The sequence below is a fragment of the Rana temporaria genome, chromosome 1 (genome assembly GCF_905171775.1).
Source record: "Rana temporaria chromosome 1, aRanTem1.1, whole genome shotgun sequence".
NCBI classification, from domain to species: domain Eukaryota; kingdom Metazoa; phylum Chordata; class Amphibia; order Anura; family Ranidae; genus Rana; species Rana temporaria.
In genome coordinates, this window is record NC_053489.1 from 435,471,897 (window position 1) to 435,492,137 (window position 20,241).

At 45.2% G+C, this 20,241-nt stretch overlaps 1 protein-coding gene across 1 annotated transcript in view; it reads left to right on the plus strand.

Moving 5' to 3' along the window:
- Positions 1-20,241, plus strand: part of NPFFR2 (neuropeptide FF receptor 2) — a 264,009-nt gene that overhangs the window by 195,821 nt on the left and 47,947 nt on the right. Inside the window, exon 2 of the mRNA XM_040326126.1 lies at positions 18,626-18,951. Coding sequence (XP_040182060.1) covers positions 18,626-18,951 — 326 coding nt within the window. The remainder of the gene's footprint in view (positions 1-18,625; positions 18,952-20,241) is intronic.

Sequence of the window (20,241 nt, forward strand, 5' to 3'; positions counted from 1 at the left end):
TAGTACAGTGACAATGCATATTTTTAGCATGATCACTATATTAGTGTCACTGGTTCCCCCAAAAATGTCAAAAGTGTCAGTTACAGTAGGTGTCTGATTTGTCCACTGCAATATCGCAGTCCCACTATAAGTCACTAATCACTGCTATTACTAGCAAAATTTTAATAAAAAATCCATAAATATATCCCATAGTTTGTAGACGTTATAACTTTTGTGCAAGCCAATCAACATACGCTTATTGGGATTTTTGTTACCACAAACTTGTAGCAGAACACATATTGGCCTATATTAATGTGAAATTAAAATGTGATTTCGTTTATTTTTTTTTATTGGATATGTTTCTTTTCAAAATTATATATTTTTTTTATAACGCAAAAGATAAAAAACGCAGAGGTGATCAAATACCACCAAAAGAAAGTTCTATTTGTGGGGAAAAAAGGACATACAGTATATTTGGGTACAGCGTCACATGCCATTGTAACGCTGTTCCATATTGCAAAAAACAGCCTGACCATGTAGGAAGGTAAATCTTCGGGAGCTGAAGTGGTTAAAGAAAGTCCACTGTATCTCTGCTGTTTAGCTGCTGCAAGTATTCAACAGTCAGATGAGTAGAAAACTTGCTCTACCCACCAACAGATTTGGTCCCTCTTGCTAGCCTGTAAGGGTGTATTCACATGCTGCGCTGCGGTTTGGCGACAGCATGGGTGCAGCGCAGTCTACCCGTGGTTTTTATGCAGGTTACCTGCGTTTTCCCATAGACTTCTATTAGATCTGGCGTTTTTGTTGCATTTTCTGAAAGAGCACCAAAAGTCCTACATGCTGCATCTTTGGTTCGCTTTCAGAAAACACACCAAAAATGCCCAGTTCAATAAAAGTCTATGGAAAAGAGATGGCAACCTGCATGAAAATTGCAGGTACACTCCACTGCACCCACGGTGTGGCTAAACTGCAGCACAGTAGTGTGAAAGCTCCCTAAGTCCTTTAATGGTGTACAAGGCGATGGGAAGAACCACAGTAGTTGGAGAAAATGTTCTACTGGAAGTGGATTCTGTGACCTTTGAATACACGGGCTGCCGGAAAGGTATAGTATGTATAGCTATGCTTCTTTTATGGGTGACCTATTCTGGTTCAGTTGTGACTTGGTCACTTTAAAGTGGAGTTCCACTCAAAAGTGGAAGCTCCGCTTATCTGCCTCCCCACTCCACTGCCACATTTAGCACCTTTTAGGGGGAGGGAGGAGTGGGTACCTGTTTTTTACAGGTACCTGTCCCCACCGTCGGGAGACTTCGCCGCAAGGAGTTCAGGCCCCCTCCTTCTCCCCCCGCCGCTGGGCCATACAGAAAGTACAGCACACCTGGCACATGCACAGTAGGGAACCGGCTGTGAAACCTCAAGGCTTCACTGCTGGTTTCCCTTACAAGGTATGGCTGTGGCAGCATTTGAGAGCTGGCTGAAATTTTATTTAGAGGGGGCGGAGGGCTGGAGCTACGCTTTAAGTGTAATTTTACTTTTTCCGCTTATAAGACTTACCACCTACTCAATATAATTTTCAGGGCCACCGTAATGTGTTTAAATTAAAAAAAAAAAAAAATATTCAAAAGTACTTCAAAATCTTCATAGACATTCAATCAAACACTCATACTAAGTGAAATGTCCTGATTCACTTTATTTACTTTGTTGAGTTCAGGGTTCATGGACATGATAGAACAGAATCAGAGTGCACAATATGCAAAGATTAACAATTCAAGCATTAAAAGTCATATTTATTATTTTCAGACATAGTTTATTTGGCTCTTATGTCACAGACTGATTCCATTTTTTTTTCACATCAAGTTTATTGAAAAAGGAACAAATAAACAGTGCGAATAGGGAAACGCAGTTCCCTGTAGCAATAACAAATAGACAATAAGTGTAACACATCTAGACATGAGATGCCTATCATAAACCATAATCATGCAATAGTGGTGGTCAGAGTAATACAAATAAGTAGAGGTGCAGTAGTGTATGAACCAGCTTGACAACATACATGAAAGGAAGTGCACCAAACCTTTCGGTCTATGACAAATATTAATGCCAGTAAAGAGTGGAAAAGAAAAGGGTAATAGAGGAGATCATTCGACAGAGCCGTATAGCTTATTATTATGAAATAACTCTTGCAGTCTAAAAGCAGATCACAAAAACTAAGACTAAAAATGGCAGTATCCTATTGAAACAGTTATCAATCAAACAAGACTGGAGACCGTTTAAAAACAATCCTCCAGGCCCTAATCTACAAGATCTTTATACGTCTGGGAGAATTTATAAAGGAACCAAGGATTCCACGTGTTGTGGAAGCGTTCAATACCGTCATTGGACTGGGCTATCGTCTCCTCCATATGGTGAACATCAGCCATCCTATAAAGCCAGTCCTTGATTGAAGGGACCTGGGAGGATTTCTAAAAAAGTAGTATGAGTGATTTTGCGGTATTCAGCAAGTGTTTAGTTAGAGATTTTTTATATCTGTGGAAGGAGAAGTCTGAAATATGGAGAAGACAACAAGCCGCTTCCAATTTCAACTTTGTTTCCGTAATTTGCAGTATCACCTTCCTGACCGAGTCCCAAAAGGGCGCAATAAGGGATCATTGCCACCAAATGTGATAAAGGTTCCCCTTATCATTGTGGCAGTGCCAGCAAGTGTCTGAGGATTGTGGAAACCAGGCATGTGGTTTTGCTGGAGTCATGTACCAGTGCGTCAGCAAAGTGCGAGAGAGCAATTATGAGCAAATATGCGCGCTGTAGACCACTGTTTATCAGTGATCCATCTGTCCAAGGGATAGTAATATTTATGGCTTCTGATTTTAAAATCATTAATTTTAAAATTGGAAATATATCCGAATATAGAAAATTCTTTCATTAAGGTGGGTATCGATGTGTGAGGGTTAGTCAAAAAAAAATAGCAGATCGTCTGCGTAAGGTGCGACCTTGAACTACTCGCCGGCAATCTTGAAACCTTTTATCATTTCTTCCGCCCTCACCCTTCTAATGAACGGTTCAAGCAATAGGATGAACAAGAGGGGCGAAAGGGGACAGCCTTGTCGCGTTCCATTTGTGATGTTTATTGTGTCCGACAATGATCCATTGATCTTGAGTTGCGCAGAAGGATTTCTATATAAGGACGTAATCCAAGTCATCATGTGTGGGCCAAGGCTTACAAATTTGCATGTTTCAAATATATAATCCCATGCAACTCGGTCAAAGGCCTTCTCCGCATCCGTAGAGAGGAGAAGGCCCTCGATATTTCGTGAACGCGCGGCATGGAACAGGTTAAGTGCATTAGTCACGTTATCCTTAGATTCTCTGTCCGGCATAAAACCCGCTTGCTCAGGTCCAATTAAATTGTGTAAATACGGTCTTATTCTATTAGCGATAATTTTTGCCAGGAGCTTGATGTCTAAATTGATCAAGGAAATTGGTCTATAGCTGGAGCAGAGAAGCGGATCTTTGTTCGGTTTAGGTATTACCGTAATGTGCACAGAGAGAAATGCTGATGGAACATCGCGGGTGTGAGGGTATTGGTATGATATCCCCGTCAAACAGTCCCTTCTTCCCATAACGAAAATCACCCAATACTCCACAAGTAGGAGTCCATGGAATCGCCCAAAGTAGCCACACATGAGTCAAGCTTACTGCTGGAACAACACAGTCTTTAATGGTTTTTCTTCTCAGCTTTTTATACAGTCCAAGACATTGAAGCAACAATGAAATCTCCACCCCCCCCAATCACACACTAAGGCTAATTACTAAAACATTCTAGACAGGTCGGCACCGACCGACAATTATCATGTCTAATCACTGCACATTCCTTAAACAACAAACCACCTTCACACACTGAGTTTCCTAAGCAGACGTTTCGTCTGTATCCAGTTTGACACCTATTAACACCTCTGAGAATCACTAGGTTGTAGACAGCGTTATCACACAAACTCAAAAGCTAGCCTTATTTAACATATGAACAGTCTTTACAGAGAGAGATGAATCACACATGAAACACCTGTTACCTGTAACCCACAGCATTAAGTTAGCAGGGAGAGCATTAGACTGAAGCATATAGGCAATTGCATCACAGCGGGGGACCGACAAAGAGTTCAAAGCATGCAGCAATGGGGTAAGAAGGGTGTCTATAAAGGTTTTGTAGTAGATGGACGAAAACCCATCAGGTCCTGGGCTCTTCCCTGTTTTGAAGTCAGTGATGGCTCGTCTGAGTTCTGATGCGTCAATGGGTTTTTCGAGTTGCCTGGCAATATCTGTCGATAATGTAGGTAAATGAGAACTTTTAAAAAATATTGTATTATTTGGGTACGGTTGCCTCAACAATATGTGGGTTTATGTTGGTGCGGAAGGTTATAGAGGTCCGAGTAGTACTTGTGAAAGTGTTTTGCTATCCTATCCGTGGTGATGTCAATTTGCCCTGCCTTGTTCTTAATACCTGATATGTGTTGAGTGGCTTTAGCATCTTTTAAGGCTCTAGCCAGAAACCTGCCCGACTTATCAAGCTATGATTAAGCACTCATTTATAGTGCGAAACGTGTCAGATGTTTTACTCCCGTGTAGTGTGCTGTGACTTGTAGTGCATTTTTCCTTTTTTAAACAAACACAGCCATCAAGGTTTTTTGGAGTGCGGCTGTCCATATTTTCTTTTTCCATGTGTTGCCTTGTGCATTGCCAGCACCCTTGATCTCCTGAGACTACACTGATCATCCTAACACAATCCACCTGGAGCGGTAACTTTCTTTCTGACCTAAATGGCCTGTTATGGAATTTCAGTGGTCCTCACAATGTTTTTGTAGAAAAAAAAAAATCCATACCCTTTTGTTTACATTCACCCAGTTGAAAGCTGAATGGGCCAGACAGGGACAAGTACTAGTTGATAGGATTATGGTAGTCACCAACTCAATAACTAATAACCAGTAGCCCTGAGTAGGAACTGTAAAATTTAGCAGTGGTAGTAATATTGTTGCCAAATGCTTTAGATCGGGTTCATACTGGTATGACACGACAGTCATACTACCTTGGATCCGACTTGGGCCCTGCAACAATGAGACTTTGATCCCCAACAAAGCCAGGCACTGTGTCTGGTATGAATCTTTAGGAAGAACTCCACGCCAACTTAAAAAAGAAATGGCATGGGTTCCCCCTTCTAAGAGCATACCAGAAGACAGCAGAGAAGACCGAGCAGGACCGAGCAAAGGGGGCTCCCAGATTCCGATAAGCCCCCCGCCCGCAGACCCTAACAACCAACTACCAGGGTTGTCAGGAAGAGGCCCTTGTCCTCATCAACATGGGGACAAAGTGCTTTGGGGTGGGGGGGCGCAGGCCCCCCTTCCCCAAAGCACCCACCCCCCATGTTGAGGGCAAATGCGCCATGGTACAGTTCATAAGGGGGGGCGCTCGCTCATCCCCATCACCTTTTCTGACCGGCCGGGCTGTGTGCTCGGATAAGGGTCTAGTATCGATTTTGGGGGGACCCCCACTCTATTTTTTTGGCGTAGGGGGTTCCCCTTAAAATCCATACCAGACAGAAGGGCCTGGTATGCTCTTAGAGGGGGAACCCATGCCATATTTTTTTTTTTTGGCGTGGAATTCCTCCTTAAGATCATCAAAACACAAGTCACATGCCAAAATCGGATCGGGCAAGACAGCTTTCCGACTTTGATCCGACTTCAGTGATATTCAATGGGCTGAAGTAGGATCGAAGTCTGATCAAAGTAGTACAGGGAGCATTTTCAAAGTTGGACCGACTTGTGTCAGACCAGTTAAGACGGTTCCCATAGGGATACATTGAGAACCCAGCCTTACTTCCCACTGCAGCCGGAGGTCCTGTTTGCAGCAAGCTAATGATTATAATAGACTAATGCCTGATACACACAATGGGCCTGATTTACTATGCTCTGTGCGCTGCGCTGGTTCATGCGTTAATTAGTACTCCGGGTGGAGGCTTAATTGGGCGCATGAACCAGCGTAGCAGCCGGCGCATTGAAAGTAATATGTAAAGCCGCGCCGAACTCCCTATAGAAGTCTATGGGAGAAATCAAAAGTGTTAATTTTAAAGGCTAATCTGCAAGTTTTGTCCTAAAAAGTGTTTGGGGACCTCAGTCCTGTCCCAGGGAACATGTATCAATGATTTTTTTATTTTTTAAAACGGCCGTTTTTTCGGGAGCAGTGAAATTAATAATTCTTAAAGTGAAACAATAAAAGTGAAATATTCCTTTAAATTTCGTACCTAGGGGGGGTGTAATGTCAGCATGTGAAATAGCGCATTTTTCCCCGCACTTAGAACTGCCCCTGCACAAAGTGACATTCAGAAGGAAAAAAGTCATTTAAAAATTCACACGCGGCTATAATGAATTGTCGGCTCTGACAATTCTAAAGGGATTCATTCATAAAACAAAAAAAAAATGTGTAGGGGTTCCCCCAAATTAAATTACCAGGCCCTTCAGGTCTGGAATGGATATTAAGGGGAACCCCGTCGTAAAAACAAAAAAAAAAAAGACGTGCGGTTCCCGGCAAATATCCATTCCAGGCCCTTCAGGTCTGGTGTGGATTTTAAGGGGAACTCCACCCCAAATTGAAAAAAAAATGGCGTGGAGTCCCCCTAAAAATCCACACCAGACCCTTATCCGAGCACGTTGACCTGGCCTGCCGCAGAAAAGAGGCGGGGACAGAGTGCGGCCCCCCCCCTCTCCTGAACCGCACCAGGCCACATGCCCTCAACATGGGGAGGATGTCCCCATGTTGATGGGGACAAGGGCCTCATCCCCACAACCCTTGCCCGGTGGTTGTGGGGGTCTGCGGGCGGGGGGCTTATCAGAATCTGAAAGACCCCTTTAACAAAGGGGACCCCCAGATCCTGCCCCCCCCCTATGTGAAATGGTAATGGGGTACATTGTACCTCTACCATTTCACCCCAAAAAAAATGTCAAAAGTGTTAAAAATGACAGTAGCCGGTTTTTGACAAATCTTTTAATAAAATCTTCTTTTCTTCTTTCCTTCGGGTTTCTTCCGCTGCTTCTTTCTTGGGTCTTCTCGTCCACATCTTGCCCGACGTGTTCTTCTATCTTCTCCGTCCGTCCTTCAGCCTTCTGGTCCCGCATCTTGCCCGGTGTCTTCTCCTGTTTTCTTCTCCGTCCGTCCGCCAGCCTCCTCGTCCGCATCTTGTGTCTTCTCCGGACCCAGCGTTTGAATTTGATTTGGCCGCCGTGTTCCCGCTCCTGGGACCCGCCCCCCTCTGACGCCACAAGTAAACTCCTTAGAAGGTCATGTGCGTCAGAGGGGGGCGGGGTCCCCTTTGTTAAATTACCATTTCACATAGGGGGGGGGCAGGATCTGGGGGTCCCCTTTGTTAAAGGGGTCTTCCAGATTCTGATAAGCCCCCCGCCCGCAGACCCCCACAACCACCGGGCAAGGGTTGTGGGGATGAGGCACTTGTCCCCATCAACATGGGGACATCCTCCCCATGTTGAGGGCATGTGGCCTGGTGCGGTTCAGGAGAGGGGGGGGCCGCACTCTGTCCCCCCCTCTTTTCTGCGGCCGGCCAGGTCAACGTGCTCGGATAAGGGTCTGGTGTGGATTTTTAGGGGGACTCCACGCCATTTTTTTTTCAATTTGGGGTGGAGTTCCCTTTAAAATCCACACCAGACCTGAAGGGTCTGGTATGGATATTTGGGGGGACCCCACGCCATTTTTTTGTTTTGTTTTTTCCGGGGGGGGGGGTTCCCCTTAATATCCATTCCAGACCTGAAGGGCCTGGTAATTTAATTTGGAGGGACCACCATTTTTTTTTTTTTTTTTTATTATTTTTAATGAGCAATGACTGTATTCTTTATAGCCATGAGTACTTTAAACTTCCTTTTTTTTGTTTCACTTCAGAAATGACATCTTGTACAGGGACAGTTCTAAGCACGGGAAACATGCGTGTACCCCCCCTCCCCCCTGTCTGAAATTTAAAGGAATATTTCACTTTTATTATTTCACTTTAACCACTTCCATACCGCGCCTATTCTGGCACTTCTCTCCTTCATGTAAAAATTATATTTTGTTCCTGGGAAATTAATCAGGACCCCCAAACATTATATCTAATTTTTTAGCAGACACCCTAGGGAATAAAGTGGCGGTAATTTTTTATTTGATTTCCAACGGTATTTGCGGTCGCTGGTTCGAATCCAGCCCGTGACACCATCTGCATGGAGTTTGCATGTTCTCCCTGTGCCTGCGTGGGTTTCCTCCCACAATATAAAAACACGCTGTAAATCGGATCCGGTCTAAATAAGCCCTAATATGCAGTAGTATATTTAGTTTTTGTTCTGCCCTAGGCCTGACTACATATCTGCACCTCCTAATAGAAAAATGACCCACCCCTTCCTGTCAAGGTCACACCCTGTTTTTGTATGACCCGCCCAGTAATTTTCAGGGGACCCACACACTAGTTCTGGGGGGGCACTGGATTCCCTTAACCACTTCCATACCAGGCACTTACGCACCTTCCCGCCCAAGCCAATTTTCAGCTTTCAGCACTGTCGCACTTTGAATGGCAATTGCGCGGTCATACAACACTGTACCCAAACAAAATTGGCGTCCTTTTTCCCCCACAAATAGAGCTTTCTTTTGTTGGTATTTGATCACCTCTGCGATTTTTTTTTGCGCAACAACTAAAAAAAGACAGCAAATTTTGAAAAAAAAAAAATGTTTTTTTTTTTTTGTCTGTTAATTTTTTTGTAAATAAGTTTTTCTCTTTCAATTACGGGCACTGATATGGCAGCACTGATGGGCACCGTTGAGATGGCACTGATGGACATCGATGAGATAGTACTGACGGGCACAGATGAGGTGGCATTGATTGGCGGCGCTGGTATGCGGCACTGATGGGCACTCATGGGTGGCACAGATGGGCACTCATGGGTGGCACAGATGGGCACTCATGGGCGGCACTTATGGGTGGCACTGATGGATACTTATGGGTGGCACAGGTGGGCACTGATAGGTGGGCACTGTGCATGGATGGGCACTGTGGGGTGGCACTGATGGACACTGTGGGGTGGCACTGATGGACACTGTGGGGTGGCACTGATTTTCCCAGGTTGCCAGTCAGTGCCCATTTGTGGGCACTGATTGGCATCTTTTTTCTTTTTTTTTAATGCTTTTTGTTTTTTTTTTCCATATTTTTTTTGTTTTTTTGCCCACCCTGGTGGTCCAGGGTGGGCATCCCTGGTGGTCCAGTGTGGTCATCCGAGGGGGGGCTGCGCTGATAAACAATCAGCGCGAACGCCCCCTGTCAGGAGAGCCGCCGATCGGCTCTCCTATACTCGCGTCTGTCAGATGGCTCTTCCTGTTTACATCGTGATCAGCCGTGATTGGACACGGCTGATCACGTGGTAAAGAGTCTCCGTCTCCGTGAGAGACTCTTTACCGAGATCGGAGATGCAGGGTGTCAGACTGACACCCCGCATCACCGATCGCCGCGCTGCGTGCCCCCACAGGCGCGCGCGGCATGAAATCCTGCAGGACGTCCTGTCAGGATTGTGTAACCACTTCCCGGACGTAAATCGGCCATAGGCTGGGCGGGAAGTGGTTAATTTGCATAGTTTTTCTCTCACTTCCTGTTTGGCTATGGGGCAGGAAGTGAAGGCAAATCTCCCCAATTGGACACAGATAATACAAAATAAACTGACAGGGCCTATAACCCTCCCTCACTCTATCCAAAATTAAAGAAAATAAAAAGTGTTGATTATAGTTCTAGTCAGGGGCGGACTGACCATTGAGTCACTCGGGCACTGCCCGAGGGCCCCATGCCACTAGGGGGCCCCATCCGGGTTGACAGGCTCAGTAAAACCAGGGACAGTATGTAAAAATCTGTGTTTTTTTTAGATCTGTCCCCGATATGTCCGAAAATGACATGCTTTTAATGTGAATATCCCAAGATTTTAGCTGCCCGCCTCTGCACTACCTCCTGGCGTGGTGGCCATCTGTAAGCCAGAGGGGCCCCATACTCTTCTATTGCCCGGGGGCCCCATGAGTTGTCAGTCCGCCCCTGGTTCTAGTTTAAGCACAAATTTCATAGAGTTTTATTGAGAGGCCTAAGAAAATATAACCATGCCAATAGGCCAGGATACAGCGTGGCTAATATGTATGAATGTGTGTGTTAGAGCACCCCACCCAATGTTAACTAAAAAATTATTAATTTGCAAATAAGTATTATCTGCTTATTTTTTGGGGATGTCTGCACCCCTGATAGTGAGAACATTTGTGAGGTGTCTTCACCCTTTCTAATTCAAATTCATTCACTTCCTGTCACATAGCCAAACATGAAGTGAGGGTAAAACCTTACTAATATCTTTTCTTGGGGACACAGAGATCAATCTAAATAGTTTCCCATTATGTAAATTGCACTCTAGTATTTTGCTGTGTACACCCCAAATTATTAGGGATCTTGGACTTTGGGGTCCATTTACTAAAGGCAAATCCACTTTGCACTACAAGTGCAAAGCAAGGAAGAAAACAAAACAACTTTGCTTCTACAGGATTGGATGTTAAGACCATCAGTGCTTCCTCTCTGATTTTCAGCAACTATGCTTGTACTGCAGAGTGGCTTTGCCTTTACTAAACCCCAAACTAAATAATCATTTGGGGCAGGGATCCTCAAACTACGGCCCTCCAGCTGTTGTAGAACTACACATCCCATGATGCCTTGTAATGCACTGACATTCACAGACATGACTAGGCATGATGGGAATTGTAGTTCCTGAACAACTGGAGGGCCGTAGTTTGAAGACCCATGATTTGGGGTGTACACAGCAGTGCTGGAGTGCAATTTGCTTAATGGGGACACTAGTTAGATTGACCTGTGTCCCCAAGAAAAGACACTGGTAGGGTTTTAACCTCACTTCCTGTTCAGCTGTGTGACAGGAAGTGAAGCCAATTTTAAGAAAAGGGACACAAAGCTCAACACCAAAAAAAAAAAAACACAAGCAGGGGTTCTAACACTCACTTGGCTTCCCTCAAACACCCACAATTAGAATAGGATTGCCTTGCGCTAGATTTAAGCACAGTGCTGTAAATCAGCACTTCAAGCCTGTCCACCAATAGCAACCCCCCCCCCCCCCCCAGGCCATGTTTGCAGGTTTTCCTTCATCTTGCACATGTGCTTTAAAAGACAGTATGGACAGCAATTCTTAAGAGAAATCCACAAAACATGTCCTGTCGGGGGTACTTGAGGGCTGAGGACCACTACAGTTAAAAGAAAATACTTACCAGTTTTTGTCTTTAAAGTCATGGGGAATAAACATGGCAAACATTTCATGATTACACACCAGGAAAGAAGCTTAGACAAAAATCACACCTAATTTGTTAGGCCCTAACCTAGTTCAGCTGCAGCTGTCAAAATATGTTGCATGAAAAAGTAACAAAAAACAAACTTCAAAATTTTAAAGTAATTTTTATTGGTCAACAAAACAAGGAAAGAAAAAAAAAAAACAAACACACACAAACAAAAATACATTTCAAAACTCAAAATAAACAGATTTAAAGTCGCAACATCTTCACAATTTTTTCATAAAATAAGGCAGCAGAGACAAATACACTGCCCCCCACCCCAAAGCACTCTTGTCCCCATGTCGATAGGGACAAGAGCCTCTTCCCGACAACCCTGGCCGTTGGTTGTCGGGGTATGCGGGCGGAGGGCTTATCAGAATCTGAGAGGCCCCTTTAATAAAGGGGTCCCCAGATTCCGGCCCCCCACCCTATGTGAATGAGTATGGGGTACATTGTACCCCTACCCATTCACCTGGGGAAAAAAATGGAAAAAAATAATACACCACACACATTTAAAAATTAATTTATTAGTCAGCCGGGGGTCTTCTGCCGGGGCCCCCCACCACCACCCCATTAGGCCCCGGGCTTCGCCATCTTCTGCCGGAACCCCCTTCACCAGTGAGGCTCCTGCCTTTGGGGAAGGGTCCCGGGCTTCTACGACGGTTTCTGCGGGGGGGGTGCACTGGCACCCCACCCCCGTCTTCAGCGACGTAATTCACCGGGACCCCCTTCACCAGTGAGGCTCCTGCCTTTGGGGGAGGGTCCCGGGCTTCCACGACGGTTTCTGCGGGGGGGTGCACTGGCACCCCACCCCCGTCTTCAGCGACGTAATTCACCGGGACCCCCTTCACCAGTGAGGCTCCTGCCTTTGGGGGAGGGTCCCGGGCTTCCACGACGGTTTCTGCGGGGGGGGTGCACTGGCACCCCACCCCCGTCTTCAGCGACGTAATTCACCGGGACCCCCTTCACCAGTGAGGCTCCTGCCTTTGGGGGATGGTCCCGGGCTTCCACGACGATTTCTGCGGGGGGGGTGCACTGGCACCCCACCCCCATCTTCAGCGACGTAATTTACCGGGACCCCCTTCACCAGTGAGGCTCCTGCCTTTGGGGGAGGGTCCCGGGCTTCCACGACGGTTTCTGCGGGGGGGGGGGTGCACTGGCACCCCACCCCCGTCTTCAGCGACGTAATTCACCGGGACCCCCCTTCACCAGTGAGGCTCCTGCCTTTGGGGGAGGGTCCCGGGCTTGTACGGTGTCTTCCGCCGGGGGGCGACACCCGCGGGCTTCTGCGATGCCTTCCGCTTCTGCCTGTCTCCTCCGCGGAGCACAGGGCTTGTCTCCGCTGTCTTCTCCATTCTCTTTCATTCGATGTTGACACGACGAGGTCCGGCGCTGGAATGCCGTCTGAGCAGTGGGCATGGACTTATATAGGGCAATGCCACCATGTGACCTCAACCCATGTGACATCACATTCCCATCATGCCCAGGGAATGTGATGTCACATGGGTTGAGGTCACATGGTGGCATTACACTATATAAGTCCATGCCCGCCGCTGACACGGCATGTCAGAGCGGAACCTCGTCGTGTCAACATCCAATGGAAGAGAAGGAAGAAGACAGCGGAGACAAGCCCTGGGCTCCCGGAGGAGACAGGCAGAAGAAGGAAGAGAGAAGAAAGAAGACGGAAGAAAGCCCTGGCTCCGCGGGGGAACAAGGCAGAAGAGGGAGCAGAGAAAAGACCGGAGAGTTGGCGCACCCCCGGCAGAAGACCAGGAAGACCGGAACCCTGGCGGAAGGCACCGGAAAGACCGGGGGATAGGCGCCATCCCCCGGCAGAAGACCCCGAAGTCCGGATGCCCCTCCCTAATGAAAAAGAGCTTAAATGGGGTGGGGGCATCCGGCGGAAGGCTCCGGAGAGGACCGAGGGATGGCGCCCTCCCCCGGCAGAAATCACCGAAGCCCAGGGTCCCGACGGAAGATCGGGAGAGAAGAAACCCCCCCTTGTAAGAGAGCTAAAGAAGAAAGGGGGGGCTCCGGAGCAGATTAATAAAATATTTTATTCTGTGTGGTGTTTTATTTTACTTTACATTTCCCCCATGTGAATGGGTAGAGGTACGATGTACCCCATACTCATTCACATAGGGTGGGGGGCCGGCATCTGGGGGTCCCCTTATTAAAGGGAGCTCGCAGATTCCGATTAGCCCCGCCCGCATACCCCGACAACCAATGGCAAGGGTTGTCGGGAAGAGGCTCTTGTCCCTATCGATATGGGGGCAAGAGTGCTGTGTGGCCGCTCGCTCGTCCCCGCCCCCATTCCTGTCCTGGCCAGACTGCATGCTTGGGATGAGGGCTTGGTTTGGATCTGGGGGGGACCCCCGCGCCGAATCGCCGCGGGTTTAACCCCTCACGTTCCGGACCAAGCCTAAGAGCCTAATGTAGCCCTGGAGGGGGACCCGCGCCGATTTCAAGTTTGAAATTTGGCGCGGAGTTCCCCTTCAGGGCTGAAAACAGCTCGGAGATTCCCGTGCTCCGCGTCACGCAGCGCAATCACGGGTACGCCGCTTGGTATTTACCAAGATTTTCACGGCATACTGACAAGGCGCACGGGAATCCCTGACTTTTCTCTCTGCGCATGCCCAGTATGCAAATGAACCTCCCGAGGTTCAGGCGCACTGTGCAAGCGTACGGGGATCTGTTTTCAAAAAACACTTTCCCTTTCAATTCGGCCCGCCAAACACTTCAAAACACATGTCACTTCACTTCCCCTGCATCCCCCCACCTCCCCCCTAATAAACTCCCGCCCGAACCCCCGCAATTTACAGTTTAATGTGCCGTGCGCCAGGTCTGTACTGGTGCACAATGCACCCTCTCCTGGGCGCACGGAGCACATTAGTAACTAGGGAAATACACTGCACTAGCAGCGTATTTCTTTAGTATATGGCCAAACGGCTGCTACTCCTGCTTTTACTCCATGAGTCATGGAGTAAAGGCTTGGTAAATCAGCCCCAATGAGACTATCGGATGAATGGTTGTCCATAATTTTTTTGCATCCTAGTCTCATATCGAAAATTAAGAGTCTTACTAAAGTGACGAAAATTTGGAAGTGATGTAATGTGTTGTAGTGTATTTGTATTGTATTTTCGAACAACAGCTGTACTGACTACACAAAAACCGTATGATCGAATGAGAACATTTTTTGTGCTTGTCCTATCGGATAATATTAGATGAACTGCCATGATCAGCTCTTTAAAGCTGTGTACTAACTATAATCAGATTATCATATGATCGCTTCAAAAGCAGTATTTTTGTCCAATCGTGTGTTTGGGCCTTAAAGAGGAGCTGGTATGACATGGGTTAGGTGGGTTTTGTTTTACAACTATCTATAGCCCATGGGACTTTTAAGAGTCATCATTGTTGCAATAATGTTTTACATAAATTTAAAGCGGGGGTTCACCCAATTTTTTTTTTTTAACATTAGATTGAGGCTAATTGTGGGAAGCACAATCGGGTGTTTTTTTTTAAAATCAATGCAGTACATATCGTTTTAGAGCTAGATGTTCTCCGCGGCTTCCGGGTATGATCTTCAGGACTGGGCGTTCCTATTTGATTGACAGCCTTCCGACCGTCGCATACAGCGCGTCACGAGTTGCCGAAAGAAGCCGAACATTCGGCTACTTTAGGCAACTTGTGAGGCGCTGTATGCGATGGTCGGAAGGCTGTCAATCAAATAGGAACGCCCAGTCCCGCAGACGATACCCGGAAGCCGCGGAGAACATCTAGCTCTAAAACGGTATGTACTGCATTGATTAAAAAAAAAAAACACCCAATTGTGCTTCCCACAATTAGCCTCAATCTAATGTTAAAAATGTGTTTTTCGGGTGAACCCCCGCTTTAAGACAAGCTGTCTGTCAGAAACCATGAATTAGCCGAGACAGAAGTACAGTTAAATCACACTTGTTTAATAATAAAAGTAAATAGAACAAATGTAGTCAAAACATAGCCAAAGTTCAGTAACAGGAAAGGATAGTCAGAAGCGCCAGAAAGTCAGGAAGCAAGGGATCAGTGTAGTGGAACAGCAAGCAGGATCTTTAGCCAGAAGGAATGTTAGCCAAGCAAGTCTTAACACAGGAACGCAGGAGTTAGTCTCTGTGATGTTGAATCGAGGGGAAGGCAAAGATCATCTGGGCTGGACGGCTTAAAGCGGTGGTTCACCCACAATAACAACATTTTAGCATTAAATTAAGCATAGTAGCGCGAGCTACAGTATGCCTGTATTTATTTTTTTTGCCCCGTACTCACTGTGCAATCCTATAGTGAAGATTCCGACTCCCCGCGGGGAATGGGCGTTCCTATCCAGAGGCAAGATGATCGACGGCCGGCTATGGCACGTCATGCTCCCCGAAGATAGCCGGAGTAGGTCTCGGCTGTTCACGGCGCTATACGGCGCCTGCGCACAGACTATGCGCAGGCGCCGTAAGGAGCCAAGTCCTATTTCGGCTATTTCCGGAGAAGCGTGACGCGCCAGAGCCAGCCGTCAATCATCTTCCCTCTGGATAGGAACGCCCATTCCCGCGGGGAGACGGAATCTTCACTATAGGATTGCACAGTGAGTACGAGGCAAAAAAAATAAATACAGGCATACTGTAGCTCGTGCTACTATGCTTAATTTAATGCTAGAAAAAAAAATGTATAGGGTGAACCCCCTCTTTAACCACTTCCATACCGGGCTGTTATACACACATTCATACCAGGCCTATTCTGGCACTTCTCTCCTACATGTACAAATCATAATTTTTTTGCTAGAAAATTACGCAGAACCCCCAAACATTATATATGTTTTTTTAGCAGACACCCTAGGGAATAAAACGACGGTCATTGAAACATTTTATCTTGCACGGTATTTGCGCAATAATTTTTCAAACGCCTTTTTTTGGAAAAAAATTGTTTCATGAATTAAAAAAATAACAAAACAGTAAAGTTAGCCCAATTGTGTTGTAAAATATGAAAGATGATGTTACACCGAGTAAATAGATACCTAACATGTCACGCTTTCAAATTGCGCACACTCATGGAATGGCGCCAAACTTCGGTACTTAAAAATCTCCATAGGCAACGCTTTGAAATTTTTTACAGGTTACCAGTTTAGATTTACAGAGGAGATCTAGTGCTAGAATTGTTGCTGGCACTCTAACGCACACGGCGATACCTCACATATGTGGTTTAAACGGCGTTTACATATGTCGGCGGGACTTGCGTGTGCGTTCACTTCTGCGCGCGAGCTACCGGGGACAGGGGCGTTAAAAAAAAAAATTGTATTTCTTTTTTTTTTTTACATATTTATTTCTTTTTTTTACACTTTTTTTTTCTTTTATTTTTTTTATTATCACTTTTATTCCTATTACAAGGAATGTAAACATCCCTTGTAATAGGAATGTGTGTGACAGGTACTCTTTATGGAGAAATGCAGGGTCAATAAGACCCCACATCTCTCCTCCAGGCTGGAAAGCATGAAATCGGTGAAAAAAATTCACCGATCTCATGCTTACTGTTGCTTAGCAGCCGCAATTGCGGCTTTGTTTACTTACGGGGACCCGGGCGTGACGTCATCACATCGCGCCCGGGTCCTCCGACGGTCATAGAGATGACTGGTGACCATCTGGTCACCAGTCATCTCTATGCTTCCTGCCAGCGCCGGACGTTTCGTTCTCCGGGCCCCCGATGGCACGGGAGAGCCCGGAGAAGCACCGGATGGCGGCGGGAGAGTGGGGGATGTCCCCTCCCGCCGCCTGTAAGAACGATCTAGCGGCGTAATCGCCGCTATGATCGTTCTTACGTTGTGCAGAATCGCCGGCAGAAGAGAAGGATATCTGAATGATGCCTCTATCTGCAGGCATTATTCAGATATCCCCCCACAAAACCCAGGACGTCACATGACGTCCACCTGGATCGAGGAGGGGTTCCTGCCGCCGTCATTTCACAATGACGCGGTAGGGAAGTGGTTAAGTAGGCAGGACTGACGATCAGGATATCATCAACAGGTGAGTCACTGTGGAGAGATAGGAGCTGGCAATTAGCTGATAGCTGAGCGGCCAGCTCAGAGAAGAAAGGGCTAAGCCCAGTACTGACACTGTCATACATATGTATCAATAATACAGTAGAAATGCATTACTGGTATTACATATGCGAAACACGTCCAGAATGTCAGCACAGATTTTGCAGGCTGATGGTGAATATTAGTATAAACCATCTATGTCCAATGTAAGGTTTCCCATTTAAATTGTATATGGCTGTGTAATTAAAAATGCATTTCTATTATTGATACATACTGTATGTACGACAGCTTGTCTTAAATGTATGTAAAACATTATTGTAACAATCAATTTTCTTATATTTATATTTTTTTGAGGTGTGACTCTTAAAAGTCCCGTGGACTATAGATAGTTGTTGTGCAGTCATTAATTAGGAAGTGTTTTTTTTAATGAGATGACTACTTTAGGAAAAAAAAATTGCATGAGTTATTTTAAAGTGTTACTAAACCCACAAGAAAAATTAGTCTGTATATGCAGTAAAGCATGCTTGTTATACTCACTACAGAACCTAAGGGGTTAATCCCCTGCATTGTGTAAAAAGGCTGTTTGATCATGCATTTTCTGATCCTCCCCACCTTCCACTGTCCCCAATCTATCTGCTGATAGAACAGGACCTTTGGAGTCACACACATGCCCAATTTGGTGTGTATTGCTAGAGTTTTTTTTCTCTTGGGAAAGTGCATGTGATCAGTACTGTCCAGACAGAGTGTCAGGGGTCATGCAGCCTCATGGGACAATTAGAGGAGAATGAAAACTCCTCCTACAAGCTTTAACCAGACACTGATAGATGTCACAAGGCTGCTATATATTGCTAATGAGGAAAGGTATTAACAGTTTATATTTACTAAAATAATTGCATTTGCATGTTCTGTGTACCGTGGGACATCAGAAGAGATAGTGAATGCAGGGTCCTGGGTTTCGTAGCTTTTTAACACAAAACGTAATGGGGTATTTAGTGCGTTGATGCCTGTGCAGTTTTTGGCTATGTTCAATGTCTGGCACAGATTAGCAGCTGTTCTCCAGCCTCTGTTTTTGATAATAAAATGTCAAGCTTATTTTTAAAAAAGATAAAACAAATAAAAATGTTTGCTCTATTTTGTGATATGTAATATTGTGATATATTAATGTAAAGTTTATGAAAGATTTACTTTATTGCCTTCAGGATTTTTACTTTTGCTTATTTTGTCTTTTAGGAACGTCATGAATGAAAAATTGGATGTAAATGTGTCTATATGGAATCCGAGGAAAGCCATGAACAGGACACATTCTAACATAGACCCAAACATAACATATGTGGACTTCTACCTCCATCGGCCATCAGTAGCTGCAGTTTTCATCATTTCATACCTGTTAATCTTTATCCTTTGTATGCTTGGCAATGGAGTGGTTTGTTTTATTGTTCTCAGCAGCAAACATATGCGAACAGTCACTAATCTTTTTATCCTAAATCTGGCTGTCAGCGATTTACTAGTTGGGATTTTCTGCATGCCCACAACACTCCTGGATAACATCATTGCAGGTAATGCTCTTACCTATTAACCTCATAACAAAAGATAATAATGGCATTTTATAACTTTAAAATCAAAAATGGATGTCTGTGCTGACAACACCAGGCTATCACAAGCTTGTCCACAGACTGACCTGTCAAGAAATGGCCTTTAACCACTTCAGGCCCAGAAGGATTTACCCCCTTAATGACAGGCCATTTTTTGTGATACAGCACTGAGTTACTTTAACTGACAATTGCGTGGTCGTGCGAAGTTGTACCCAAATAATATTGATGTATTTTCTTTCCCCACAAATAGAGCTTTGGTGGTATTAGGACACCTCTGTGGGGTTTTTTTTGCGCTATAAATAAAAAAAGACCGTCAATTTTGAAAAAAATATATATTTTTTTTATTTTTTGCTTTCTTTATCAATTTAGGGTAATATGTATTCTGCTACATATTTTTGTTAAAAAATCCCAATAAGCGTATATTGATTCGTTTGCGCAAAAGTTATCACGTCTAAAAAACTATGGGATTATTTTATGGCATTTTAATATATAGATTTTTTTTAATAGGCGATGATTAGTGATTTTTAGCAGGACTTCAACATTGCAGCAGACAAATCAGACACTAATACAGTAAACATTGCTAAAATTTGCACTGTTACTGTACCATTGGTAAAGAAGGGGTTAACACCAGGTGCGATGAAAGGGTTAAATATGTCCTTAGAGCACTGCGCCCCAAGCCCATCCAATTGTGTGACAAAAGTGAATTAATATTTGCTATTGTCTTCCCAATTCTCCGACCAACCCCCAGTTATTAAGCGCGTCCTGAGATTCCATTGGTCGAAAGGAGAAGAGATCCTATTGGATATATGTATCCAATATATATATATATATATATATATATATATATATATATATATATATATATATATATATATATATATATATATATATATATATATATACATACATACAGTGTCTTTGTGCCCCAAACTCCTTAAATAGCACTGCTATCTATGGGCCAGATTCACAGAAAAAGTACGCCGGAGTATCTGCTGATACACCGGCGTACTATCAAATTTGCCGCGTTGTATCTTTATTTGTAATTCACAAACAAAGATACAACGGCATTTGGCTAAGATCCGACAGGTGTACGGCTTCGTACGCCTTCGGATCTTAGGATGCAATACTTCGGCGCCCGCTGGGTGGAGTTCGCGCCGTTTTTCGTGTCGGGTATGCTAATTAGCTGTTTACGGCGATCCACGAAGGTACGCGCGTTCGTCGCATTCTCTTACGTCGTCGCTAGTCGGCTTTTCC